This window comes from Cygnus olor, chromosome 23 (assembly GCF_009769625.2).
Source record: "Cygnus olor isolate bCygOlo1 chromosome 23, bCygOlo1.pri.v2, whole genome shotgun sequence".
In the NCBI taxonomy this organism is placed as follows: domain Eukaryota; kingdom Metazoa; phylum Chordata; class Aves; order Anseriformes; family Anatidae; genus Cygnus; species Cygnus olor.
In genome coordinates, this window is record NC_049191.1 from 4,185,238 (window position 1) to 4,212,866 (window position 27,629).

Consider the following 27,629-nt stretch of genomic DNA (forward strand, 5'->3'; position numbering starts at 1 on the left):
AAAAGGGGGAGCAGGGGAGCAGGAGGGCACTACTGCGAGGCAGGGGGCAACTGCAAGGGGGGTGCATGGGTCAAGGGGTGCGGTGCAAAGCGGGGTGCAGTGCGAAGGGTGGGGCAGGGAAACGAGGGGGTGCTAGAGCAAGGTGGAGTGCGGTGCAGGGCGGGGTTCAGCTGAAAAGGGTGCACGGAGGAGAAGTGTGCGGCGGGCACGGGTGCAAGCCTCAGAGGTAGGTGCGGTGCAAGGTGGTGCAATGCCAAAGGGAGGTGCGTGGAGGCAGGCTGAGCACATGGAGGGGGGTGAAAATGCGTGGAAGGGTGCACAGGGGCGATGTGGGCACAAGGAGTCAAAGGGGCCATAATGCAAGGTGTGAAAGGAAGGGAGGGAAGGGGGATCTGGGCCCAGGCCGGGCGGGTGCTGCTGCTGGAGGGGTGCAGTGGGGTGACACTGCAGGGCTGGGGACAGCAGGGCACTGGGAGAGCGGAGCAGCCGCCTGCCTCCTCCGTGTTTGCTGTTGGGAGAGGGGAACGGGGCGGTGGGATTTAAAAAGCTTCCAGCGGGGTTAGAAGGGGCCTGGTGGGCATTGGCTGTTATTCTAGGCCGACGGGCTGCTGTAACCCCATCTGCGCCTGTTGGTAGCTCCGTGCCCTTCGTCCTAGTCACCAGGAAATCTGATAAGGATCTAATAAAACCCCGGGCGTAGCGGGGGGCGGGGGGGTTGCTCAGCACCACACGCCTGGGCTCCGCCACCCTGATTTCTTGGCTCTGCTGCGGTGTTCCTGAGCGTCACTGGAGCCATCAAAGCTGGCGCGAGTTTTGAACTGATTTAACAGGTGAAAGTTGGGGGCAAGTGAGCCTTTTGTTAAAGACACAGTCCCTGATCCTTGGGGGCACTTGGTGTGGGAAAGACGTGGGTTCTTGGCAAGGCACATGGAAGGTAAAACCCAAGAGCTTTGAAGGTTACGCTTGCTGGTTTAGATCAGTGACGTTCCTCTTTTAAAATGGCATCAGCTTCCAGCGTGATGGTGCTTGGGGAAAGCTGCAGGAAATGCCGACGTTCGTCCTCTGGCAGACCTGGGTGGGAAGAGGGAGCACGCCGTGTTGCTGGTGGAAATGATCAACGACAAATGTGACCCATCAATTAACGTGAATCACGAGTCTGAGCAGGAACCAGCTAGGTGTGTCAATTCCTCTCTTCCGCTTGGTTATGTCCTCAATAGTCAAATTAATCTGTTTTACCAATTAAGCAAGAAATCCTGAACGTTTCTCCTTTTGAAAGAGCTTAGTCATAACTGGGTGAGAAGCCTGATCCTAGACTATGGCAGCTAATTTGTGTTTCAGCTGAAGCAGGATTGGTGCTGGGAGCATGCAGGCAACTAGACGCTCGTTCAGGAGCAAACACTGGCTCTGGTTTTCTTTCAGAAACAGTTCTGAGAAGCTAAAACCAGTACGATGTTCCCTTGAAATAACTGGGTCAGATTCGTCCACCTCCTCACGCCTAGATCAATCAACAGTCATGGTGGGCTGGCACGAACCATCTAGTATCTCACTATTGTACCTCTGCCAGTGGGGGATGCAGCATCAAATTAACTTCTTGCTGCTTTGGTAGTGTGCTTGCACTTGCCTGGCTGAATAACGCTGGCTGGACAGAGGCCTTTCAACCTATTGAACAGGCTGGTGCTCTGGAAATGACTTAAGTTGGTGCAAATCCTTGCCAAAGGGGAGAGATATTCCCGCTTCCTCCTGATTGGGACACAAAGACTTGGAGACATTCAATTAAATCTGCGTACCGTAGTTAATGAATCGTCTCTGCAGTGCTCTGATAGTGGCAAATAACCCCATCAGGGCCTGGGGGCTGAGCTGCGTTGGTGCTTTTTTCAGCTATTCCTAGCTCGTGTGCCATGAGAGGAGTCCAGTTACCTGCAGCTTTTTATGGCCCAGCTGAGACGCCCGCTTGAGAGTCTTGGAACTTGCACCACCCTTGCACTGGGAGGGAGCGTAACAAGGCTTGAGCTGCTTGGCCTGCAAAGGGAGAGCAAAACTACTGCATGAATGGGCACCTGGAGCTTTAAAAATGTCCAATCAAGCAAATTGCATAAGTTATAATACACCAGAGCTTATCCTATTGTATCCTGGAGAGCAAAATCACACACTGTGGATACAGCTCCTCCGCATTTAACTTCATAATTGTCTTCCTTGGAAAGACAAGTGTGTCCCTGGAAATACTTTGCACCTCTTTCCTTCAGGCAGCTGTGTAGCTGGGCACCTGCACTGACCCAAGTTCCTCCAGGCCACAGAAGCACGCAATTTCACAACCAGCACCCACTAATACAGTACCCAGCAAATGCCCAGAGCTGTGTTTACATCTAAGTCGTGCAGGATTCAGTCCTCATATTGAGGAAAATCTGCAGCAAGACTTTGCTCTTCCATGGTAGCTTTGACCAGAGCGTCTGAATATTTTCCAGTAGACATTAATCATCAAAAGGTAAACATCTTTTACATTGCCCAGGGAGGCAAACCCAGCCAGACACACAAGAGAAGGGAACTGTTTTCTGTAGATTTGCTCAAAGAAACCAGGAATGCAAACCTTGCTGTACATACTGGCTGCAGTCCACGCTGGCTACATGAATATTTTTATACATGTATAGTCTATTTCTATATTAGACACAGCTGTTGCTTTCTCATCCTCTGTGTATTTATTTGAAAAAGATGAACTCGGCACAACTACCTCTCGGTTTATACTTTGCTGCTGTTCCCCCATCCCTGCTTCCAACTCACAATTGGCTGGGCAAAGTGGATGCAGGTCAGGCTTTCTGTCAAATGATTTTCTTTTTCTCTGGTCTGCTCCAATAAACAACACAGTTAAGTGGAAAGTAAAGGATGCATGCCACTAAATTTTATTTCAGCTGCTCTAGTTGAACCATTTCTGCCTGCAAAAAAATCTGGTCCAGCTCCAGCACTCACTGCCCTGTGTCTGCAAGACAAACCATGTTGCTTCTCTCTCACGGAGCAAGGTCTACACCTACAAACTTGTGTACATGTGTGCTGTGACTTCCTCACTATGTCATGGTGTGGAAAACTTAACTTTCTCATGAATTTTCTACATTTTTACACTATTTTTTGTATGTTTGCATGCATATGTGTAGCATAAATTGATGACAGGAGACGCGTATTTACTGACAGCATTAAGTAATGCCTCCTGTCTGACTTAAATTATTTTCCCTCGTGTTATAAGCAGGCCAAGTCCAACTGTCAGGTAGTTTTATTCCTTGCTCCCTGTCTGTTTCTTGAGACTGAAAATCCAGCCACCCTATTTCATGAGGATACTCTCCGAGGTGGTGTTTATACGGCACGACATTGGGCGCTGGGAAGAGAATGCCTTGTTTACATTCCCCAACATGCCTCCAGTTCCCTTTGTGACCACAGCGAGTTCCTTAAACTCTGCAGATCTGCAATTCAGAATGAGTAAGTACCCACAGCTCTCCTTGACTTCAGCCACTGTTATGTCTATCACCAGCTCTGAAAAAAATCAAGCCTTCTATGCCCCAGTTTCCTCTCCGTCAGCAAGCAAAACTTACATGTCAAGGGCATCTGAAGCCTGATGGATTTTTGCGTGGAGCTTCAGATCCCCATGAGGATGGCAGCTGAGAAAAGAAGATAAAACCCTGTTGTAAGGGTGGTAGTGATGGATACTGATTATTATTTGTTTAATTAAAAGAGCCTGGACAGACGCAGAGGCAACAATTAATTATCTCCTGTAAAAACTTTGACCACAGCTAAATAAATTAATGGGTTATGAGATGAAGACAAATCATTAAAGCTAATAGTTGGTCTGTCCTTTATAAATCGAGAGGTATATGGGAAATTCCTCAAGCTTGTACATAACGTCTGATCTAAGAGGCTTTTTGCTCTGTTAACACAGAATAGGGGAGTAGCAATTTCCTTCTGTTGTGCAGCTGGAGTTATCTAGGAGCTGTAAAACGAAGTTCTAAACGAGAATTTAATCATTAAAGTTTATTAATAGACTTCAGAACGTTTAGTTGGGGATGTGAATCACAGAGGGATGAATGTTTAACTCCTGAAATATTTATTTCGCAGCCTCCTGAGAACAGGAGGGCTGCTTCCCCCGTGTCCAGCAGCGTTGGACCTCTGGGCGCCCCACAGCAGCTGGAAGGCCAAGGCGCGGGGAAGGTTTTTTGCAAACACTGCCACCCCCTGGCTCTTTCCACAGAGTTATTTCTCCCCATAAGAAAATTAACTTTGTGCTGCCTGGGGGGAGCCTGAAGCTTAACGTGTGGGAATTGCTTGTGGAAGGGGAACTCGTGTAGGGCTGGGGGTTAGGATTTCCACAGGGACACGCTCTCAGGCTGACGGGGAGCCCAGGCCTTGGCCTTGCTGCCGCCGTGCCCGCCGAGGCCCAGCCCAGAGGCTCCCGGCCCGCAGGCGGACGGCGGCAGGGGGAGGCCGGGGCACGCCGCGGGGGGCCCCGCGGGCCCCGGGAGCCCCCTGAGGGGACTGCGTGAAGGGAGGCCCGGGCCTAACTCCTCCGCGGACTACAACTCCCAGCAGCCCTCGCGCGGCACACCTCCCGCCCCCTCGCCTCGCCGATTGGCCGAGCCCTCCCGAAGCGCTCTCTCCCCTTTTTCCCGTTGGCTCAGGGGCGAGCTGTCAATCACGGGGCGGCGTCCCTCGGCAGGACGGGCCGGGGAAGGTATTCTCGAAAGCGACTTGCGTCGGTTGCGCGGGGCTGAGGCCGTGGCGGGTGCCCGGGGGGTGGTGGCGCAGTTGGCGTAGCGCATGCGTAGGGCGGGCGGCGGCGGTGGTGGCGGCGGGGGGGTGCTGCTGAGCCCCGGACAGGCGGAGGGGGGGCACCGGGGCACGGGGCGGGGGGGCACGGCCGGGGCCGCTCCTGAGGGGCCCTCCCCGCTCCCAAGGGACCTCCCCGTAGCCGGGCCGCGGCCCCCGACGCTTTACGGGGGCCCTTTTGGCTCCCCCCCCCCCCGCGCTCGGCCCCGTTTCCGTGTGTCCCCCCCCCGGTGTCGCCCCCTCCCGGTGTCGCCCCCCCCCGCATGGATGGAGCCGCGCAACTCCCGGTGCCCGCTGCGCCCGCCGCCGGGAGGCCTGACAGGTAACGGGACAACGGGACCCCCCCCGGCCCGGCCCCTCCCCTCCCCTCTCATCCCCCCCCCCAGTGACACGCCCCCCCGTGTCCCCTTCCCTGTCAGTTACCCCTCCCTTAACCGTTCCCTTTTCATTCCCCCCCCAACCCTTTCCCTGTCAGTGACCCTCCCGTACCCCATTTCTCGTCAGTTATCCCCCCCGTACCCCCTCCCCTCTCAGTGACCCCCCCCCCTTGTACCCCCTTCCCTGTCAGTGACCCCCCCCATACCCCCTCCCCTCCCAGTGACGCCCCCCCCTTGTACCCTCTTTCCTGTCAGGTATCCTCCCCCATACCCCCTTCCCTGTCAGTGACGCCCCCCCTTGTACCCACTTCCCTGTCAGTGACCCCCCTTTATACCCCCTTCCCTGTTTGTTAACCCCCCCCATGCCTCCTTCCCCTCTCAGTGACCCCCCCGTACCCATTTGCCTGTCAGTTTTCCCCCCCTGTACCCCCTCCCCTCTCAGTGACCCCCCTCTCAGTGACCCCCCCCCCAGCACCCTCTCCCCTCTCAGTGCCCCCCCATGCCCTCCTTCCCTGTCACTTACCCCCCCCTCGAGTGTCACCCCCGTCCCCATCAGGTGCCCCTCACCCCTCCCAGCTGCCCCCCTATTTGCCAGCACCCCCGGCCCCGCTGGGACCCCCCCCCTCACACCCACTGTCTTGTGCCTCCCCCAGCCCCTCTCCCCCTTCCGGGCTCTGCCCGCTCCCCTCTCCCCCACCCAGCCCTTCCCGTGGGACTTCCCCCTGCCCTTCTGGGCGTCCTGCGGCCCCTTACCTGGGCAGGAGACCGGCCTCGGCTCCTCTGACCCCATTAAACTCCTTCCTGGGGCCGAGTGGCTCTGGCACCGGGGGGGTCTGGTGCTGGTCTCGCATCTTCCCCTTCTCCCCGCCGCGTCAGCTGGAGGATGAAGCCCGGAGCGCTGCGGGGTGGGCTTCTCAAAGTTCCCCTGCTGCTGCTGTCCGCTTGTGCTGGGTCTCGGGTCCTGCCTGTCCTGGTGCAAGCAGCTCCTTCCTCTGGTGTTGGCTGGCTCTGCGTGCGGAGCCATCTGTCCTGGGGAGCGACTGCTGCTGCTCCTGGCAACTCCTTCAGCTGTAGCAGAGCCGCCTTTTTGCTGGGTGTCTCCTGCTAACCAGGTCGCTTCCTCTTGTTTCCCAGGGTTCGTTATAAATCCGTCTGTGTATGTTTTAATTTGACCCGCGACCTCTTGGAAAGTCAAGGTAAAGGGGACAGGGAAAGTAAGTTGTGAGTCTCAAGAAGCCCGCCGAGTGATTGAGTCGGGTCCCGGTGGTGCATGGACAACTGAAGGCATTTATAGATGCTAAAGGGGAGGCTAAGAGGGATCTTCCTTCGGGATGAACCACGTATCCGCAAAGACTTGCAGGGTGTGAAATGGTGCTTTTTGTTTTTCAATGACCTTGAGTTCAGAGACTGAGAAACGCGGGCACATCCAGACAGTTAGGAATCGCGTCGCTCAGCTGAGAACGGGCCCGGCTGCTTTGGGGACGCTCTCCGCGTCGCTGGAGCTTTTCGGAAGGGCAGCAGGCCAGAGGTTTGGACTTTGGAGCTCGGCTCTGCAGGGTGCTCGGCCGTGTCGCTGCCTTACCGCGTGTGTAAGTGGGGCGGGGGCGTGTGGGTGGGTCTGCGAGGGGAAACATTCAGCCACAAGAACACCCCTCCAACACCAGCTGCTTTGGGACCGTTCGATGGTAAAATGACGGAGTTGTTTGCGTTACGGATGTCAGCGCTCTGGTCCTAGACTTTGAGCAAGTGTTTCAGGAAGATTAGAAGAGCCAGCTGGGGAAAGCCAGTGAATCTTGTAAGCGCCCCCTCCCCGAAGCACTCTTTGAAAGAGTTCTCCTCCTGGAAACTCTTAAGTTTCTGTCACTGTAAATACACCCTAGCAGGTCTTGAGACCACAGCCTGCACAAATCTGTGGCTTGTTAATTTTTGACTGCAGATTTAAAGGCCAAGTGTTGCGAAAGTTTGTGTTTTTTTTTTTTTTTGTCTCTGGAGCTTTGCGCTGCAGGAGCAGGAGAGTCGGAGAAGTGAACCACCGCTAACCGCAGGTGGGACAGGGTCTGCGCTTCAGGGTGCGGTTTGAGGAGAGGCTGGTACTGGGGATGGGGTGGTGGCGATGCTCCTGAAGGGTGATCGTGAAACGTGCTTCCTTGATCCTCTAATAAAAGACCAAAAAAGGTCTCGGTGATCTCTTAGGTGTAGGCAAAGTGGCGCTGCTTGTGTCATCATCGCTGGTACCAACAGCGTGGATTTATCCCAAATTGTCCTTAAGTGGGACTTAATCCTCTCGTTTCATGAGTTGGTTGCCCTGGTTTAGTGAACAGCCAGGGAACTGCACGAGTGGTTGGGAAATGGTATTTCTGAAAGCGAACAGAACCTGTACGGCAGTGAGGTTTTGCCGAGAGATGTCCTACAGAGAGCGATGTGCCTTTAGGGGTGGCGTTTGGACGGGCTCTCCGAAGGGACTCGGTGACTAGAAGCCTATACGAGCCTAAGGGGTCGGAGGCACTGGTTAGTCTCCAGTTTTTTGTGGTTACTTTCCAGGAGACTTACAAGGCTTAGGGGTTTTCATGCTTTATACTGGGGTCAGTTTTTAGCTAAATTGGAGGCAGATGATCTCCGTGTACAACGGTGTGGTGCAGAATTAGGTATTTGTGGTGAGTGTGGCTCTGGGGCTGTGACCGGCTGTGCCTGATGGAAAAAGTCTGACCTGGAGTGGGAGTTTGGGACTCCTTAATTCCTAGCCTGTGATTCCACAATAATTTAAGCTTGCCAAGGACTTTGCAGCTGTAGTTTCTTACTGCTGAATACCTCTCGAGCAGCAAAGAACAGCAAGAAAAGCTCCTCGAGTCTCCCTGGCCAAGCACGTGTGTGTTCTGGGAGGCCTTTAAGCGTTTAACAGCGTTCAGTCAAACCTCTGTGTAAGCAAGAGAGACACCTTAGGCTCATCTTTTCCCATTTGACTGTTTTTTTCCAAGCCTGTCCTTTTTTTTTTAATAGTCAAACACTACGAAGTTTGCATTGGCATCTCAGGTATGCCAGCCACTCAACAATTTGCTTGTGTACAGCCTCGGATGCCGGTGTTAATACGTTTAAGGTCAGTTTTGCATCAAATGTTTTGTTTTAGACCCTTATTCACCCAGCTTTGTCAACCAAAGGACTGATTTCGTGGGTGATTTTGTTGACCTTTAACTGTTAAGAGCTAAAGTTAAGATGTTGATCTCTTGAGACCTGCTGAAGGATGGTCTGCTGCGAACGCCTCTGAGTTACTGCTGGGAAGCTCCACAGCACGGCTGCAATCCTACAAATCCTTGGTATCACTCGCAGAGATACCAACCTGCGGGGTATTCCTGTGCTCCTTCAGAAAATGTGCATGAAATGAACTCCAGAACGCGTACAGCTTCGTGGCAGAAGAGACTTTGTTGGAGGGGAAGGGAATTTGAGTCTGTCTTAAAGAGCAGGGGGATTCCGATGCTCATATTTTCTTCTGAACGTCCCGTTCGCACGGTCAAAGAGTAAATTTATGGTATTATTAGTGGTTTTGCAGTAACTTATTGAGAAGTAAATTGGCTTCTTGGTGTGGGTTCTTTATCTCTGCTGTGTGCAGTGTGGGAGGTCTGTGCCTTTCCAAGACCACGCGTTTCTCCAGGTGTATGCTTCAGGTCATTGGGTGAGCTCTCGTGGCAGGTCGGTGTTGAATAAAAAGGAGTTGTCTAGAAATTAGCCACGACTAGAGGTAAGAGATGGGACAGAAACACTTCTAGGGGTCTTGAGAAGAGCATTGGGTGTTTGTCAGCCGGGAGGCGGCAGCCTGCTCTGCTGCGGCATGGTTTTAGCCCTGGTAGACCTCCTGAGATCCAGAGAAAACCAAGCTGTTCCGGAACAGGAAGATGAGAGGTTTGGATCCTGCCTGGGGATCCCTCGCCGGAGGGCTGAGCTGCTGGGGCGCTGTGAGGGGTGGAAGGTCTCTGCCCTGCTGTAGCTGTGGGTGGAGGAAGCACTTGTGCATCCCGGAGGGTTTGTTTAAGGAGGCCAGGAGGTGGGGATCTGGCCTAGGAGAAGGGCAGGAAGAGGCTGGTGAGCTGAAAAGGATGCCTGGAGAGACGAGCTGAGAGATCGCAGATCCTTGGAGAAACTTGGAGCTGCTTTTTCAGCCAGCACTCCTTGGCTGCTTGCAGAGCTTGGTAGGAAGGTGTCTAGAAACCACATCCCCGCGGATGTCTCCAGCAACGGAGCGTATTTAGCACAGCTGCCACGGGTCTGTAGAGCTGGCCCGGGGCATGAGGAGCTGCTGGGCTGTCCGGGCTTCCCGTGTTCGCCTCCGCACCACGGTCGGTGTGATCCCTGCACGAGGTGGGCACCGAGGCGCTGCACTCAGGTCTGGCTTGGTTTTCGGCTGAAGGAAGGAGGGAGCCCTTTGCTGCTGTTGCTGTCCCCTTGCAGACGTGGTCTCCGTAAACAGGCAGAACAATGCCAGTTCTAAGCTCGCGTGGAAAGACAGAGGATAGGTATCAAAATGTGATAGCTTAATCATCCTACGACAGGAATTGGCGTGAAATATTGATGAGGAAATCACAGTGGTGCCTCTTGCCGTTAAGCCTGGGAGTGAGCCGACTCTTACTTAACATGAGGGTAAGAAAGTTTGGGAAGCTTAAAACATGAAGTCCCTTCCTGGGTGGGCGTGCTGGCTTTCCTGGTGCTACTTCTGCAGGAGAAGGAACTTGGCTGAAGTACCGACGTGATGGCACACTGGACAAGTACACACGCACTGGGTCTGGTGATCGAGGGCAGTTTCAGGCCAGCGGATTCTCGAGGAGCCCTGACCGAGTGTCGTTCAGCTGAACAGGCGATGGGGTGCAGCACCAGCTCAGCTAATCGCCCCAGCGGACGGGGAACGGGTCGAGCTTCTTCCTCCGCGGTGAGCTGGAGGCGTGTGGCAGCTGTGGTCCTACTGGACCTGTCTGCTGTGGAAACTAGACGTGGTCCGGGGTGAGATGGCTGGCAGTGCTCACACCAGGGAGGAGTTGGTCCCACGTGCAGGCTGCAAGTGGCCCCGCAGCGCTGGGTTCTCCCCTCCTGCTGCCTCGCCTTGCACCCGAGGCTGTGGGAATTTCATCCATTTCGGCCTCAGCACGGACAAAACAGGGCTCGAGCACAACCATAAGGGCTGCTCGCTGCAGTGGGGAGATCTTCAGAGATCCACAAGCAGCTCTGCCTTTCTGTGTTGTATTCGAGAGCTCCTATGGCTGCCCTAAATCCTGCCTAGGAGCCCCCTACACGACTGATCTTCACTTTGGATGGCATTCCTTGCCACCTGTAGGTTTAACGTCATTTCTGCGTTCACTACAGGGTCGCATGGAGGAGCCAGCTGAGCTAGGGAGGCGCTCAGAGCCTCCGCTTGGAGGAAAGTCTGCAAACCGCTTGCAGGGAGGAGAGGTGGGCTCCTGGTACCGGCACCACGGGGAAATGCCCGCACGCTGATGCTTTCCCCAAAGCCAGGTGGAGCTGGAGCTGGGGGCTCCGGGCACGCCGGGGTGCAGGAGCCTCGAGACACGTAGGGTCAGCTACGGCGTTGACCAAAAAGCCCTCGTTTGGCCCAAACTGGTGGCTGGACCGGCAGGGAACAGGGTAGCGTTTGTCAGACTGAACTCAGCGGAGCTGTTGGGTGCTGCGTTCCTGTGAAACGTTCTTGTTTCGGTGAGTCAGCATTTCCTCGTTCAAGAGGACTCGTTTGGATATTTCGGCTTGCTCTGCTCGCAAATGCTCGTTAAAGGGAATTTAAAACTCTCGGCTTATGTAGGACAAAATGGTGTTTGAAATACGTGTTGTTTTTTCTTTGTTGTTTAAGAGAACTATAGAAATACCAAAATGGGACAGTGCAGGGCTTGTGGTATGGAAATGAGGTGAATGACGACATTTTGCAGAGACTAGCTGGTGTTTTGCTAGGTAGCCTGTCTGGAGCAGGGTTGTGACAACTACTCCGCAGCTGGAATATTTTCTAGCAGGTATAGCTGATCTTACGGGGTTTCAGTTATTTAGGGTAGCGAATTAAGTCTGGAGCTCCATAAGTGTGCGGAAATCTCTAATTCCTCCTGGAAATACAACTTGCAAAGGGCACCCCTTTTTATTGCTAATGTAAGGGGGTGTTCTGATGATAGCGTCACCTGATGGTTGGCTGTTGTGGTTTCTAAGGAAAACGTATTTGATTATGTACTATAACATAGTTACTGTGACCAAATATAGTAAATTTACTTCTAAAATCTTTTTAAAAAATTTACTGCAATCAAATATAGTAAATAAGAGAGGAGAGGTGGCCAAAAATATCACTGCCTTGTAGGTCCACTGTGTAGTAAGTCTCGTTGGTTTTGGGAAATGGGAAAAGCAAAATTGGACGTAAGTGGGCTGCACGTACAAAGGTGGAAACCGTGAAACGGTGCGTCCTGACCCCGGACTTGCAGGGTCTCTTTGCATGGCTTTTCTAGGCCGTTGTTGTCCTGGAGTCCTGCTCATTTTGAACTTGTCTGCAAACTGCGGGTGACTGCTTCGGTCGGGCGTCCTTCAGTCCTGGGTTGCTCCTGCCCATCCTTGAGTTTCTGCAAGGAGCCTTTCTAGAGAATTCTTCAGTTCCTGGCCGCTGCAGTTTGGGGGTGGGTCGTCCTTCACAGTTTGTATGAACGTCCTAACCCGTTTGTCTGCCTGCCTTTGTTTGCTCCCTGTCCTGTTCTGCAGGTAATTAAATGCCCTTGGTGTGGATCTTGGCTCCGTTGGCATGCTTGGATGCACAGCGGCTCTTCCGATAGCTTCTTGCAAGAAGATGGCAAAAGCAAACATTACCAGAGACATCATCCACAGGCAGATCAAGGTACGCGTTAGCCAAACGTCCGCTTGTGTTGAGCGGGGAGCTGGTGGAGAAGCAGCGTTCACGCTGGGTTGGGAAATACTCGTGGTGTTGCCTGTGCTTCTGAAGAGATCTCTGCCACCTCCATATTGATCAGCTGCATAAGGAGCTTAAGAGAACAAACGCACAGGACCTAGCATTGTCCTTAATGAGGAGCTGGGGCAAAGTGTGGCGTAACAAGAATACAATTCTTCTCCCTAGCAGAAGCACACCAAACTGGTTCCACGTTGGCAGGTCTGTTCCTTTACAGTACACCGCTGAAGAGAGAAATCTCTCTGCTTGTGTTTGGGCAACGTAAAGGACCCTTAGCTAGCTTCCCCCACGAGTTTTTTGCCGACTTCTTTGTGCTCTTTTTGTGTGATCTTGCCATCAAAGGTATTTTCTGACTGTAGTAAGGCTAATGATCTCTCTCTGTGTCTGTCTTTTTTTGCCGTCTCTTTTTTTCTTTAAAGAGTGATGTGTTTGCTTCCTTTGTGTAGGGAGAAACTTCTGTGGTCAGATCAGTCATCTGATGGCTGCATTAGTGAAATATCTCTTAACGTGAAAGGACTAGCTACAGCAGACACAATAGACAATTATTGCTTGGACTGGGAGGCCTTAAATCATTTGCAGCTTTGTTGGTAGCCAGAATTCACAAAAGTGGCCTGTTAGTGGCCAGAACAAGGAACTAGGAGCTGGGACGCCACAGTTCAACATGCAGTTTGGTACCGAACCTTGCATGATAAGCTTGTAATTTAATCCATGTGCAAAGATTTATTTTGCTGCCCTAACAAGGAAGGGATGGTTCTGTGGTTAGAGCGCTAGCCTGGGACTTTTTCACACTGTCTGTTCTGTTAGGCTTTCATCTGTGACCTTGGGAAGGTTGCTAAGTCTGACAGTTCCTTGCAGGAGAAGCAATATCCTGCTGCACAGACCTCACAAAGCTACTGAGGCTGCAACAGCAAGAAATTATAACTGCAGCACCTTGCAGTGGACCTGGGAGTGTTTTGGGAACGCTATCCGTGAAAATATGTCAAGAGGTTTGAAGTTTGTAATGGACGTTTCTCCAATAGCCTGTGGGGTTTTTTGTGTTGTTTTGTTTTTCTTTTCCCCCTCCAATCTCCTTATACCTGTCTCCATTTTGTTCTCAAATATCTTCTAGCACATGGAGTTCATAGTTCACTGTTGGTCTGCATTGGCCACACGCTGCGTTTGTTCTTTGTGGCTGTTCTGTGACTACTGACGCGTTCCTAGCACCGTAAGGACAGGTTTTGAGATCAGTGTTCTCCTCTGTAAATGGTGGTAACTGAGGCTTAGGTTGTCTTCACCTGACCGTGGTATGTAACGGGACAGGACTGGGGCTGGGTCAGGTGCTGGGAAGGGATCTCCTCGGACGCTTGATGTTCCATTCAAAATATGACTTGCGTTCCCTTTCCTTCATGGGTGCCTCTGCAGTTGGCCTTCTTTCATCGAAGCCATCTGCTAATGCATCTGTGAACTCTGTGAGATCACAGGGGAAAAAACTGTCCTGCTTTTCTTCACCTTCATTTGTACTGACGCAGTTCTGTGGCAGCTGTTCCCTTCCCTGTAGAACAGGCTGTGCTGTGGTGCTGCAGCCACACGCTCCTGCTCCGTTTCTGATGAAGTAAGCCATCTCTAGAGGATGCTGTCCAGTTGTGTTCCCCATTACATTTCCCGATGGTGAGGGTAGACGCAGGGAACGGTGAGGAGAACATGGGAATGCTGAGATTACAAGTGCTTGACTCAAGTTTCAAAGTCATCTTTGGTGCTTCAGGAGAGATTCTGTGTAAGGACAGACTTCTCAGCTGCTCTAGCCCAGTACTGCAGTTCTCAGGAGTCAGTTTGTGAAATCCTTGCAGGGGTTTGAGACAGGCAGTCTTGAGCTCTTTTGTATCTTCCACTTCTGGCACAAAGCAGTCAACTTGGTCTTGGTGTGGGCCTCCTCAGAGTTTGCCTTAGCTGCCCAGCTGGAGCCCATCGATTAGGTCGAAATCATTTCAAACCAGTCCAGGGCAAGGATTGCAAAGTGTGTAAGCAGCTGGAGATGATGTGAATGATGTCCTCCTTCTACAGGACTTGTCCCTGGTGCTATGGACACCCCAATATCTGGCAAGGTCCCTCCTTGATTTTTATGGCTCATGAGTCTTCTCTTAAAGGGAACAAGGAGTGTTTTGTTTGCTGTAGTCAGTGTGGCATTTGTTTGCTTCATGCAGGAGAGGGGCGCGCTGGGCTTTGAGCGACACTATCATGTCACCGACCCATTCATTCGGCGCCTGGGCCTGGAAGCAGAATTGCAGGTAAGTGGGCAGTGCTCAAAGAGCAAACACAACCACTGGTTGTACAGCTTGGTACGGAAGGTACAGCAGGCTGGAGCGTATGGAATTCTCTCTTGTATGGGAGAGAGGTACTGGTTATTAAGTCCCCTAAACTGTCTGCTGGAGAGCCTTTGACGGGTGTGCGTCAACTGACCCTAACAGTGGTGTCTGAAGAAGGCAACTGTCAACTCTTCCAGATATTCAGCTGTAAAGCTGCAGCGTAATGTGTTGTCTAAAGAATGGGCTGTTGTATTGCAGTCTGACACAACTTAAAAAAAAACACCTTAAGATTGTCTTGATTTGGGGGAGGAAAGGATTCTTCTGTCTCCCTTTTCAGCCACCTCTCAAGTGCTGCTCAGTGCTCTCCTAGTCTTCCCTGTTACAGTTGTTAGCTAATGTGGTTGAAGATGTATGATACAGTCACTGAGCAGCAAGGTGCTTCCCAAAGAGTTATCAAAACTGCATTTTCCCTGCAATCCCAGAGAACCTGTACGTGTAATTTGTCAGCCTGGCCAAGGGCTTTTGAAGCAAAGTCACCTTTCCGTGTGTACAGCAGGATTTCATCAGTAGCCTCTGAGGCTGAACTGCCATTTTATTCAACACTACGTTGTTTTCTTTTTATTTGTTTCATTTTGTCTTTTCTACCCCAGCTGCTTATAGCATGTCTGTCTTTTCTGGAGGTGTTTATCTGCCGTGTGGGTGTTCTTTTGCAGAATAAAAAGCTGCTTGTTTTAGAACAAGTTGTTATGTGTGGGGAGCTCGCTGCGTCCTTGCCTTAGAGCAGCTCTGTTTGATAAGGCTGAAGTTTGTGTAATACTCTCTTCCCCTTTTTTTGCTCAGGGTCATTCTGGGTGTGTCAACTGTCTAGAATGGAATGAAAAAGGAGAGTAAGTATGCGACTTGATTCGGGGGATCAACAGACTGATAACCCAGGTTCTCCCAAGAGTAGGATGTAGGTCACCTTATCGTAAGCAGCTACTTCCCATAAATAAATTCCTAATAAAATGGATGAGGGCTCAAGCTCAAAGTTTTGAACTGTAGTTGAGTTCAAGCTTCAGAGAAGCTTTATTTTGTTGAATATGTCTGGATATTATTAGAAATGTGCATTTAGTGAGCTCAGAAGGGAAATGGTCAGACTAAGAAGTGGAGACTGAAGGCTGCTGTCTTCTCTTAAGTGGCATTATGGATTATAATGGATCTTCAGGATTTGCCCAGCTGGTAGGAAGTGACATTTCCCTACCCCCTTCACTGTGCTGCTAAATGTTGATGCTGGGGACATGCACGTTAAGGAGGGAGGTACAGCATTCACCCCCCTCTGCAATTTTAGAGAGAAACTCATCATGAGAACATTTCGGTTAACCAAGTAGAATAAAGAGTATCTCCAAGAAAAATAACTGGATGGAAGAAAAAGCCTCTATTTCTTGACATGCCTCTTGTAAAATCCAAAGTCTGCTGTCTGATAGTCTTCAAAATTATTTACCAGTGAAAATTTCACATACTTGAGAGAGATCTGGCTCCAAGGAAATAAATTTAAAACAGCTGATGGTTGCAGATGTCAGATTCTTTTGCTTTAACAGAAGATAAATGCACGAGCACCTTGCAATACTGCTGCCACACCCTGCACTTAAAAAGCAGTCTGTGAATCACTTAATGAGTCCTGCCTTGGGACTGCCCGGGCACATCTCAAGTCCAGGAATGAATGGCTTGGCTTGAGCTCGGGTGTGATGTGGGAGCAGTTAATGCAGCCAGGCTAATAAGGAAAGTGGAGGCCCTGCATTTTGTTATTGACCAACGCTCCTGTTGTTTTTGCTGTGCCATCTGAGTCTGTGGTGAGCTGGGTCAAGATGCTAAACCAACAAAAAAAAAACTTGCTTTATTTTCTGTGGAGTTGATATTTGGCTGCTTTACTTCCTTGGGCTGGCTGAGTGGAAAGCATCAAGAAAACAGAGCTGAGAAAGGAGGAAGGAAGGGGGCTTCTTAGAGCTGAATGAACTTAATGGCTATCTGTGGTCAAACCACTCTCAGAAATTGGTCACAGCTTGGAACAGAGGAGTCCATGATGCATACTTCTCTTCTGTTTCTTTTAGCTTGTTGGCCTCTGGCTCTGATGACCAGCATACCATTGTCTGGGATCCTCTGCACCACAAGAAACTCCTTTCTATGCACACAGGACATACTGCAAACATCTTTTCTGTCAAGGTATTTGAGTAGAAGGACTAAATGACTAACAAAATCAGCAGCCAAAGCAGCCAGAGAGTAGCTTTTGAAATGTTGCTGGGAAATGTTTTCGTGCAAGCAATCCATTCCCTCAACCCCCATCATTTAATATTTGTAATGTTAGGAAAAATTGTATTACATCCAATACCTGTGCTTCTTAGTCTGTGTAGCTCCTGGGCTTAGCTCCTTACCTCTTTAGAGTCAAAGGAAATGGTTGTAGCGAATCAGGAGTTAAAGATACGAGATAAAGAGAGCAGTTTGTGTGTTACTGTCATTACTGACTCTTGAGTGTGCATGTGGAATATAGGTGGTAACGTGGGGCGTCCTGTGTTCCCAAAGCAAGCTGCTCTGAGACCTGCCAAGGAAGCTCAGCAGTGTCTTTGTGAAGAGCCTCAGCACCTCTCAGGTCTGAATGTCAAATCTGTCGTCCACAGTTCTTGCCGCATTCGGGGGATCGGATCCTCATCACGGGAGCTGCTGATTCCAAGGTGCATGTGCACGACTTGACTGTCAAGGAAACCATCCACATGTTCGGAGATCACACAAACAGAGTTAAGCGGATTGCCACAGCTCCCATGTGGCCTAATACCTTCTGGAGTGCTGCAGAAGATGGGCTAATCAGGTACAGAACGAATTCTGCCCCAAAATGAATTGGATTAGGATCCATTGCAGTATGTGCTAAGCATAAATCTGGAGAGAGACTCTCTGTACTAAAGAGCTCAGGCTAATCTCTCCCTTTCCTGAAGCTGAAAGGATTCTTCTTGAAATGTAGATTCTTCTGATAAGTACTCACCCAGCTCCTCTGTTTTCCTCCACTGAAAAGGGAGGACAAGAAGGGAATAGCCATATCAAATGGAAGGTAGGAAGGCAGAAGCAACACTGAGTGAAGCTTCCCTTCAGAGTCGTTGAGGCTTAATGAGTAGATGCAACTGCGGGAGTCTGTTCATACTGTGTACTGTTTGTTAGGTCATGGCCTGGACTCTAATTTAGAGCTTGACTAAATCTGTGCATGTTATGGAGCTGGTTTTAGTGATTATCCTGATGTTGAGGCCTAGCGTTTACTGAACTGGTTTGCTCCCAGTAACCTGTGGCACAAATGCCTGTTAGTGGTAGTGTCATCTCTTCGCATACAAGCCAGATAATTAAACACAGGTCGCTGCAGAGCAGTGTAAATGTGGTGCTTTGAGTGGCCTTCAGTTTGGTCACCATGGAAAGCTAAACTCTCTTACTGCTGCTTCTGTTAGCTGGTGGCACGGGTTGCCTGACTCTCTCTTCCCTTTGCAGACAGTATGATCTGCGGGAGAACAGCAAGCGTTCAGAAGTCCTGATAGACCTGACCGAGTACTGCGGGCAGCTGGTGGAGGCCAAATGCCTCACAGTCAACCCCCAGGATAACAACTACTTGGCAGTAGGGGCGAGCGGGCCTTTTGTGCGGCTCTACGACATACGCATGATCCACAACCACAGGTAACGGCAGCTGGCTTTTCGGGGCCTTCTTGGCACGTGTGAGTGGGGAAGGGGGAGTTGCGATGATCTGGGACTCATCTGTCTCACTGTGCAGTTTTACCCAGTCTTTTCTAGCACCCACAGAGTCTTTTATCTAAGTAAGTACACTGGGGTGATGGGAGGCAGGTCTGTGGTTGCACAGCTGCACGGGCATGAGGGCTTGCCCTTGTGTATGAACAAGAAGCGTTAGCATAGAGCAGGCTTCCAGCAGCTGAATGCTGTGATTATAACTGCTTTTCTTTCTGGCTAGAAAAAGCATGAAGCAGAGTCCTTCGGCTGGAGTCCACACGTTCTGTGACCGGCAGAAACCTCTCCCAGATGGTGCAGCACAGTACTACGTGGCAGGTACTGGGACGTGTCCTGGGGGTCACCAATGGGACTTTAAATTAACGCCTGAAGAAACTGAGTTCATCACGCAAGAAAGCACTGCTTGGAAAAGTGTTTGTGTAATATGTGGATGTTCCATGAAATTGTAGTTTATTTCTCTTCTGTGCTGTGAATTCTTGCTTATGCTACCTGCCCACCTTCCCTGATTTGGCAGCGGTGCGTGTTGGTGAGCTGGCCTTACTCCTTGTCTAGCGTAAATGTCTTTTTGTGAGTTTCATTGGAAAGTCAAGGACTGGATAACCTGAGGGCTCTAGACATTCTTCTGGAACAGGTCCCAGGAAGGATGCTGTTTAAAAATCTTCTTGGCACAGAAGGGAAATGGCTTGTCTTCATCCTGCACATGAAGAGTGAGCAATGCAGTATCTGGGCATCTAGACGTCATTCTTCTCCAGTGCTCATTTACCGTTTTTTCCCATTTTTTTTTAAAGTATCTTAAACCAGCATGTTCAACAGACCAGTTTTGACAGTCTTGCTTCTGATGAGTCCCATTGGAGGATTTCTTAGGTCCCCTGAATTGGTCACGCAACACATCTGCTGTCTGAAGCAAAAGAACCCTTGTGTGAGCTGAATATTTAGGAGCCTTGGTTTGATTGTGCTAAGAGCTTTATTACGGAAACGTGATTAGAGAGTTGAGAAAGGAGGTATTTGTTTGCAGTTGGCCACAAATCACGGAGGCTAAATCCTTAGTGAATCCATAAAACTGTGATTTGCTGGGTTCTGCAGACTGCAGTTGTTAGCAAGATAGTCGTAATCTGGTCTTGTCTGCATATGGAAATGGCCTTGCAAAAATAGTATCTAGAACTTGTGAAAAGGCAGCTCCGTACATCTAAGTGTTTTGGTAGCTGGTGGAAGGATTCAACAGACAGCAGAAGGAAAAGGAAAATCACTTTGGTGCATGTGCTTCGTGCCCTTGCTGTCCTAACAACCCCTTGTAAAAGGGAGGAGCTGATGTAGGACAAAGACAGCAGTTCCTCGTGACGCTAATATGTATGGATCTCTTCCCTCTGCAGGACACCTTCCAGTGAAGCTTCCGGACTACAACAACCGGCTGAGAGTTCTGGTGGCCACGTATGTCACTTTCAGTCCTGATGGCACTGAGCTCTTAGTCAACATGGGAGGGGAGCAGGTAAGAAGGCAGCTAAATTTTGGTAGAAAGTTTAACATTTGGCTGTGTTTGTCGGGCCACCATAGGTTGTCTTCAGAACAGGTGTAGTAACGTCTCTGTGGGTAACATCGTTGGCTTTTAAGCTGTTGTCTGATGCATTCAGACTGAATGCCTGGTATTAGGGATTTATTTGTTATGCTATCGATGATTAAATTTATGTGGTATTTTGATCTGGTTTTGCAATTCACTTTTCCTTCTCTTGAAGAGAAAGAGAAGTTCTGGAACTGACCTTCCCTGATGTAGAAAAAAAATTGCTTAACTCATTCCTGAAACATCAAACTGCTTCTGTAATGCAATCTAGTATGTAAGGAACTTACAGAAGCAAAGGACTTCACCTGGGATATTGATTGCTTTAATTTTAAGCACTAGGTGATATTTGTGGCTCTTTTGTAAAGCTTATCAGTGAAATGAGAAAATCCTCCTGACAGTATTAATCACCGTGGATTAAGCAGGAACTTCCTCTGTGAGCAGGTTACTCTGGTTGTCCTCTAGAGATCTTTCTCACACTTGGACTTCTCTTTAAGAGGAGGTACTGAATTACATGAATTGATAAGGGCTGTCAGTTCCTATACTGGTACAAGTTTAAATTAGGGTTTCACAGGGCTGCGTTTGAAGTTTTTCATGAAATACTGGCTTCAGCTTAGTGACACCTTCATTTAGTGTATTGCTTCTTTTCTACCACTATAAGTGTTCAATTTGTTTACGATCACTGTATTAATTAAATGGTTAAAATATCTTCTTGGAGTTGGAGCTTTTTGAACAGGTTGGTTTGTACCTCTTGAGTAAAAGGAGACTCCTGGTTCTCAGTGGTATTGTTTCTGAATCCAGTGCTGGAATGCAACAAGACACTGGTACTGCTGTTACTCAGTGCGTAAATGTCTATAAACAAGATGGTTAAAAACTGGAAATAGTAAAACAAACATGGAACCATCTAGCCCTGTTTTATTTCTGTCCCTTAAGCCTCTATGTATCATTGACTTTTTTTTTTTTGTCTTACTGTCTTTCTTCATCTCTCAGGTCTATTTGTTTGATCTAACTTACAAGCAGCGGCCGTACACTTTCCTCCTCCCGAAGAAATGCCACACATCAGGGGGTAAGTGTGATCCTGTCATGGAAGTGAGTGGAAAGCAGAGTGAAATCATGTAGAACTCAACTCTTTCCAGGGTGCAGCTCCATGTGGGCAGGAATGAGGGAAAGGATGTATGGCATGGCTGTTGCTGGGCAATTTCTGCAGTGCAGCTCATACCCTGAGCCCTAAAACCCTTACACATAGCGATAAAATGTGTCTTGAGGGAAGAAATGAGCTGTCGAGGGGTGTGTGCATGTGTCAACTTAGGTATAGCTGTAAGCATTCTCCTCAAGATAAAGTAGACTTAGTAGAGTGGTTGAGGTCCTAGTACCCCGCCTTTAGCTAAGGAGGAAATACTTTGTATGTGGACAAACATGGAAATGGTGTACTGGTTTTGTGTTTCTAAACTTACAAAATGGAGAGTGCAGCTGGTACCCCTTTAAACGCCCATTAGAAGGAGACAGAACAATCTCTTCCCTGGTCTGAGAGTCTGGCCTGGCACTAAGCTCCTTCCTGGTGGTGAGATAGTTGATTCAAAAAGTCATTTACTTGACAAGTAAGTAAATCCAAGAGCCTTTTTATTCCTGGCCCTGTTTCTTACAGGGCCTGTTCGTATGCAGATACTGCAGGCAGTGTGCGGTGGAACGTCCAGAGCGCTGTCCCCAGGCAGAGGCCGGCTCTCTCTTATCAGGGAGTGTTCCCTGCTCAGCCCTGTTCTGGGAGCGCTCTGGCAGAGTTCAGCCTGTGTACTCAGCTTGCCTTGGGCCTTAATCTAACACTCACGTCCTGGTAGCAAGTAGATGCCCTGCCTGCCGTTCTCTTCTGTCTTGGCTGCATGTGGGTGATCTGTACTGTGGTATCTGGTGAGGTCATGCTTTAAATGGCAGAGCAGAGTTTGAACAGGTTCACAGTGGTGCAGTTTCAGCAAATGCTCCGCCCTTTTGGGTACAGAAAGTTCAGGCAAGGGCTGTGAAAAAAGCAGCATCTGTACAAAGGCTGAACTTCATGTGCATGCATGTCTCTGCGCACTGGAAGCACCGAGCTGTTCAGTAGAGTGCTTGGAAAGAGTCCCCGGTTTCCCAGCCTCTGAAATGGCTGCGGGAGTATTCCCAGCTACAACATAAATGCAGTTTATAAAACTTGAGTTTGAATATTTTTCTATAAGAACGGCAAGTGATCTGGCTGCACGACCTTCAGAGGATTACTTCAGCTTGTAACTGCTCCTTGAGCAATAGGGTAAGAAAAGAAAAGAAAGAAAGGAAAAAAGCATCTGGAATTCCCTTACTAGATATCTCCAGTGGTTCCACTCATCTTCCTTGTTCTATAAAATGTTAAACAACTTAGGCCTGTGTTTTTTTTTTTCTCAGTGCATCTGAAAAATACAAAGGCATTTAGAAGTAAGTTGTTAAGTACTTCTGAAGTTTTAAATGTCAGGCTTCTGGTAGTCAGTCGGGTACTCGGGTTATGGCTTAGACTCAGTCCGAAGGAGCGCAGTTCAGACCGCCCTGTGGGGGTGTGTAGTTCCATGTGTATCTGGTTCTGGTTCTAGGGTTCATTTTTTAAGGGTACTGCAGAGTTTGTAGTAAGTGTACGAAGGAAACTGTTTTAAGTTGCACCGGGGAGGTTTAGATTGGATATTAAGAGGAATGTCTTCATGGAGAGAGTGGAAGGGGCTGCCCAGGGAAGTGCATCCCTATCCCTGGAGGCATTTAAGAGACGGGGACGTGGTTTAGTGATGGGACGTGATGTCAGGCTGATGTCAGGTCAGGTCGACGGTTGGGCCTGATGATTTTGAAGGTCTTTCTAATCTGAATGATTCTCTGAAGGCAGATCAGATCTAGGTGGCAGGAAGACAGGAATGTGTGGAATTGTGGAATTCTGCTTCATTGTGCTCGGAATGGGGCTGTGGCATTGGTTTTGTTATGCTGTAAAATGTAACCCTGATATTTCAGGGATTAGTTTGTGTAATCTACATTGATCCATTGCATGATTTTATTTTTTTCTAACCTTCAGAAGTGCAGAATGGAAAAACCTCTACCAATGGAGTGTCCAATGGCATCCATCTCCACAGCAATGGCTTCCGCTTGTCAGAAGGAAGAGCACATGTGAGGTAAGATGATGGATCTGCCTCAGTGAAGGGCCAGTGGCTTTGTTCAGGTCCTCTTCCTCTCATCAGGTGCTGTTAACAAGGTGTGAAGTGCAAACCCACTTGGCATGTTGATTTGATTGTTGAGTGCTCTCTGTCCTAGGGGCTGTATTTATTTCTGGTGTGTGGGCTATAAGCCTGAGTCAAATCAGGCAACAGCATCTTAGGAGAAGCATGGTCCATTAGGTTTTTTCTGCTCTTACAAAGAATTACTGCAGACAAAACTAAGAAATGACTTTTCAGTCCTGGAAGCGAAGTGTTCTTAGTTGTCCTGCATGGTTTTTACTTCCTGACCTTGCCGGAGCTGTGATCTGACAGATGGGAGTGGCTGTCAGGTTGAAAGAGCCTTTCTTCCCTTGGCTGTTTTTTAGGCACCTGCCTGCTGCAGACTGAACTGAAGCTGCCAAAATTGCTTTACAACGATGACACTGCTGTCGTTACCCTTGCATATGAACTAGGGATGGATGGAGAGCCCTCTTTTACTGTCCCTGCTGTGTTTTTGCTTACGAATAAAGAGCAGTTGGGGTGAAGCAGAAGCAGACTTCTAGCACATCTTGCAGACTGGTTTTCCTCCAGCTGATGAGATGTGGTTAAAAGTCAAGACACAGTTGCTTAATACCATATAAGGGTAGTCTAGGTTCCTCCAGCCACTCTGCTGAATGCTTTCAGCTCGTTTCCTCTAGATGGCCCCTCCACCACGGCACTGGAGATGCTCATTTTGGTTTGCTGAGCATGGGCCTTGTGCAGCCATGTGAACTTAGATACTTGGTTTCCTTCTGAATTTGCAACCCATCAGATGTTGCTAAAGGAAGTTTGGATTTTTTTTTATGCAGTCAAAGCATAGATATATTGGTGAAGTCTGAGGAATGAGACTTAAAAAAAAAAAACACTGTTCAATTTTGAGTGTGTCCGTATATGAAGAAAAATGGAAACAGTCAAACGATCGTCAAAAAGAAACCCTCCTCCTAAATTCAGGTTACTCAGGTGCAGGACCTTTGAAACTTCTGGTATTAGCTAATGCTTGCTGGGACCTGTTAAGTTAGAACAAAACACTGCAGGTATTTAACTGGGTTAACAGTTAACTATTTAACAATGGGAGTGTTAGCAAGTGAGACTTACCTGTGCTTCTTTCCCTGCAGTCCCCAGGTAGAGTTGCCTCCGTATCTGGAGAGAATCAAGCAGCAAGCCAACGAGGCCTTTGCTTGCCAGCTGTGGACTCAAGCCATCCAGCTGTACAGCAAAGCAGTACAGAAAGCCCCCAATAATGCCATGCTGTATGGAAACAGAGCTGCTGCCTACATGAAGCGCAAGTGGTAAGTAAGCAGAGCTCTGGGGCACCCCTGGCACAGAACAAGGGGGTTGCACAGCAGCACGTGTTGGAGAAATCGTGGCCACAGACATTGTACAGGCGAGCACACCTGGTAGCAGCTTGTGGGCTTGCCCACTGGTATGCTGAGTCATGTTCTGTTCCTTTCCTGTGTAAAAGGAAACCAAAAATCCACTTCTGAGTAACGACGTTATGAGCAACTCCAAGGGTATTTGGGTGTCTTTGGATAGTTCTGATCTGCTTTAGAGTATGCCTCTAAATTTGCTGTCAACAGATGAGGTGATGGGTTACCGTGCTTTGTAATTTAACGTGTCCTGATGTAAGATTGTTGTGGGCCTGCCTGGAGCTGCTTTGGTGGCTGCTTGATCCAAGAGGCTGGTATTGGAGACAGTCAAATGTGGCCTGGTCCTGTGTTACCCCAGCTAGCCCACATTCTCCTCAGCTGGAAGCAAAGCTCTCTGAGGGATCTGGTGAGGTGGCAACTGGTGCCTCAGAGTCTGGGGGAGGTTCTTTCTTCTTTATTGCAAAATACCCTCTTAGCCTCTGCAGTGGGTAATGTCCTCTCTGACCAATAGCCAGACCTGCGTCTGCAAGATACAGCTGAGTTATTTTGGTATCTGTCCCCTTGAGCAGAGTAAGACTGAGTAGTATGGCTTACTATTAACATATTTAAAATAGCTGTGGCCCTTCATCTACATTTGCTTTGTGAGGATATCCTCCTTCTCTCCCTGCTGAAATCCCCAGAATGAATTCTCCCATCATCTTGCCAAGATAAAGAGCAGCCAGCAGTTGTTGTGACTGTTGGTAACCGGCCTACTGGCTGTTTTGCAATAGCAGAGATTTGGGAGCTGCCTCAAAAAGACCTCAATGTTCAGAGGGAGAAGAACAATAGGTCGGGATTAAGGAATGGAAGACGGAAGCTGAGTGCTGATCTCAGTGAATGACATTTTTCTTATAGGCATCATTTTTCCCGGAGGATGTTGGCAGATCTGAACCTTTCTGCGTGTCAGCGAGTGCTTGCTGCAGCTTTCAGTAGCAGGAAGATGTGAAAATATATGCGATGGCTTTCTGTGGTGTGCAGTGATTAGAATGTAAATGGTGCTGAGCTCATACCTTCTCAGGTGCAGAGAAGATGTGTTTTTCTGCTAGGAACAGCTGTTGGTAAATGGCAGAGGAAGGCTGGGATGTCACTGAGGAGGAGGGTGAAGCAGTTGAACACACTGAACCGCTGCGCGCCTCTAAGGTGTCCTTCACGTCTGGGGCAGGAACGGCAACCAGGCACCCTGCAGAACACTGCACGTCTTGCTTTCACCTCCTCCTGAGCAGCAGGGAGATCCAGAAAAAGGAAGCTCTAACTTCCTAACCTCCTCTTGCTCACCTCCCTTAAGATGCTGCTCATACTCCGCAGTAGTTCAAAGACTGGCCTTCTAAAACTTGCTCCTAAGAGCCAAACTGCATCGCTCCTGATTGCTTTTAACTGTCTGCATTGACAGTACTTCAGCTGATTCCTAGTTAGAGCACTTTTTCACAAGCTGAGTCACACCCGCAGCAATAGGAGAAGTCAGGGCCTGCTTTACATCTCAACGTGTAGGTTTTCACGCCAGTCTTCTGGGCTGTCTGTCTCTGGTAGTTGGGGTTGAAGGGCTTTTGAGGGTGGCAGAGCAGTCTGTAGCCTGTCCGGCTCTGAAAATGTCTTGTCATCATAACAAGTAACTTGTGTTACCTCCTGATTAGAATGAAGGTGGTGAGATGCTGTGCATCCGGTCTCCTGGTTTAACACGGACACGGTGCTGCAAAGGTAGATGCAGACCTCAAGAACCATGTTTCTCCTGCTCTGCTGCAGATGTTATGGACAAAGCACTTTACGTTCTGTACAGGCGAGCTGCAATTTGTGGCCAACGTCTACCTAGAGAGGGGAGAGAGCAGTGGGATGAATGGCTTGCAGAACGTGCTCGTGGCACTGAATAAGCACTGCTTGCTGTGCTAACCCAGCCGTTCGGAGCTCCCTTTGATGAATAGATACAGGAGCACCTCTTGCTTAACAAAGGCTCCACGTGATCTGAATTGTCACCCTGTGGGAGGTGCAGGACAATTCACCCCCCTGCTCCTTGGGACTGTTCCAGACGGTGCGTGTGGGTTTCAGGCGTGAACCTAATTAGTCTTATTAGCCATCACAGGGAGACTTGGCCCTCTTTAAGGAAAGGTTGTGGTGGCTTTGATCAGTTTAGTACAAGCTGCTGGTACAAGCAGCTGCCAGTTAGCCCAGGCTGACTTCTCAGCCTCTACCAGTCTGAATCGAACACGGGTGTGCAAGGCTTGTCATGTCTCTTCTGCTTCCAGGGCGCAAACGGAAGCACTCTTACCCCCGCTGCCGTGGAGTTTAGGGAAATCAAGCGTAGTCTCCGGTACCCGTACGTAGGATATAAATATCTGTTACAATACCGATCTGTTTTACTGCTTATTTCTAAAACATCAAGTTTTTCCTGTAAAGGTGGGAAAAGGCTGCTGCTTTAGATACGTATCCAGCAGGACAGTGAAGCGTGGAGGTTCTTCAGCTCCTTCCTGAGGACTACAAGTGGCTTTGACTGTGGGCAAGGAAACATGCTGCCACACCGCGCGTCCACAAAGGGGCACGCGTGAGCTGCCGTGCTCTGAGGAGGCCCCGCTCGCCTTGCAGGAGAGGCCTTGCCTCTGCTTGGCCAGAGGGCTTGTGCATCCTCCATCTTCAAAGGACTTCCCTAAATGTGTTGTATCAGTGAGCTCTGCTCTGTCGGATTTAAAATGGCAGGTCAAGACTTGCTGGGCTTCCCTGCGTGGTCACATTACAGGGCTGCCGGTGTACATGTGGAGATGCGTTCGAGAAGCTGGCCTTGGTCAGATGGTGCCCCTGGGACGCAGCAAATGCTATTAATACGTGAGCTTGTGGTGTGTCTGCTTGCATAGAGAGGGCTGCAAACAACAAGCTTTGGAGAGAGACAAGGGCTGGGAAATGGCAGTGGAGAAAGTGTGCTGTTGCTACCTGGACTATCTAATCCACCCCTCCCTTTTCTCCAGGGATGGGGACCATTATGATGCTTTAAGAGACTGCTTGAAGGCTATATCCTTGAATCCATGCCACCTCAAGGCCCATTTCCGTCTCGCCCGCTGTCTCTTTGAACTCAAGTATGTGGCAGAAGCACTGGAGTGTCTGGATGACTTTAAAGGGAAGTTCCCAGAACAAGCACACAGCAGTGCCTGCGACGCGCTAGACAGAGATATCAACGCAGCCCTCTTCTCCAAGAGTGATAACGGTGAGTGCCGCTGCTCGGCGTGGTTCTTCAAGGTTAGGGTAAAATCTAATGAACAAACAAGGAGTTTACTCCTTAAACTGCTCCTATGAAAAAAAAGCTCCAACTTCTGAGGCAGATTGATCGTTACTACGC

At 49.5% G+C, this 27,629-nt stretch overlaps 1 protein-coding gene and 2 long non-coding RNA genes across 5 annotated transcripts in view; 2 read left to right on the forward strand and 1 right to left on the reverse strand.

The window, feature by feature from the left end:
- Window positions 1-3,226, forward strand: LOC121058806. Of its 2 annotated transcripts, none has more exons than XR_005814359.1 (3): window positions 1-226; window positions 1,009-1,175; window positions 1,420-3,226. It is a non-coding gene; the product is annotated as an uncharacterized LOC121058806 (long non-coding RNA). The 2 variants fall into 2 exon arrangements; XR_005814358.1 differs by having other exon boundaries at window positions 1,879-3,226.
- LOC121058807 lies at window positions 216-11,895 on the reverse strand. The gene is made up of 4 exons (XR_005814360.1): window positions 5,934-11,895; window positions 3,576-3,641; window positions 1,918-2,019; window positions 216-1,071 (listed from the first exon to the last, which is right to left on the reverse strand). It is a non-coding gene; the product is annotated as an uncharacterized LOC121058807 (long non-coding RNA).
- The window catches only part of WDTC1 (WD and tetratricopeptide repeats 1), a 27,256-nt gene continuing 4,296 nt past the window's right edge, over window positions 4,670-27,629 (forward strand). The window contains exons 1-13 of one of the 2 annotated variants that reach the window (XM_040534806.1): window positions 4,670-4,708; window positions 11,907-12,039; window positions 14,289-14,372; window positions 15,231-15,277; window positions 16,478-16,589; window positions 17,042-17,229; window positions 17,892-18,074; window positions 18,364-18,458; window positions 19,511-19,626; window positions 20,683-20,758; window positions 22,748-22,844; window positions 24,020-24,193; window positions 27,262-27,497. In XM_040534806.1, coding sequence (XP_040390740.1) covers window positions 11,947-12,039; window positions 14,289-14,372; window positions 15,231-15,277; window positions 16,478-16,589; window positions 17,042-17,229; window positions 17,892-18,074; window positions 18,364-18,458; window positions 19,511-19,626; window positions 20,683-20,758; window positions 22,748-22,844; window positions 24,020-24,193; window positions 27,262-27,497 — 1,501 coding nt within the window. In that variant the 5' untranslated portion in view covers window positions 4,670-4,708; window positions 11,907-11,946. Of the gene's footprint in view, window positions 4,709-4,796; window positions 5,126-11,906; window positions 12,040-14,288; window positions 14,373-15,230; window positions 15,278-16,477; window positions 16,590-17,041; window positions 17,230-17,891; window positions 18,075-18,363; window positions 18,459-19,510; window positions 19,627-20,682; window positions 20,759-22,747; window positions 22,845-24,019; window positions 24,194-27,261; window positions 27,498-27,629 lie in introns of those variants that run through there. The other variant, XM_040534807.1, reaches the window with a different exon arrangement.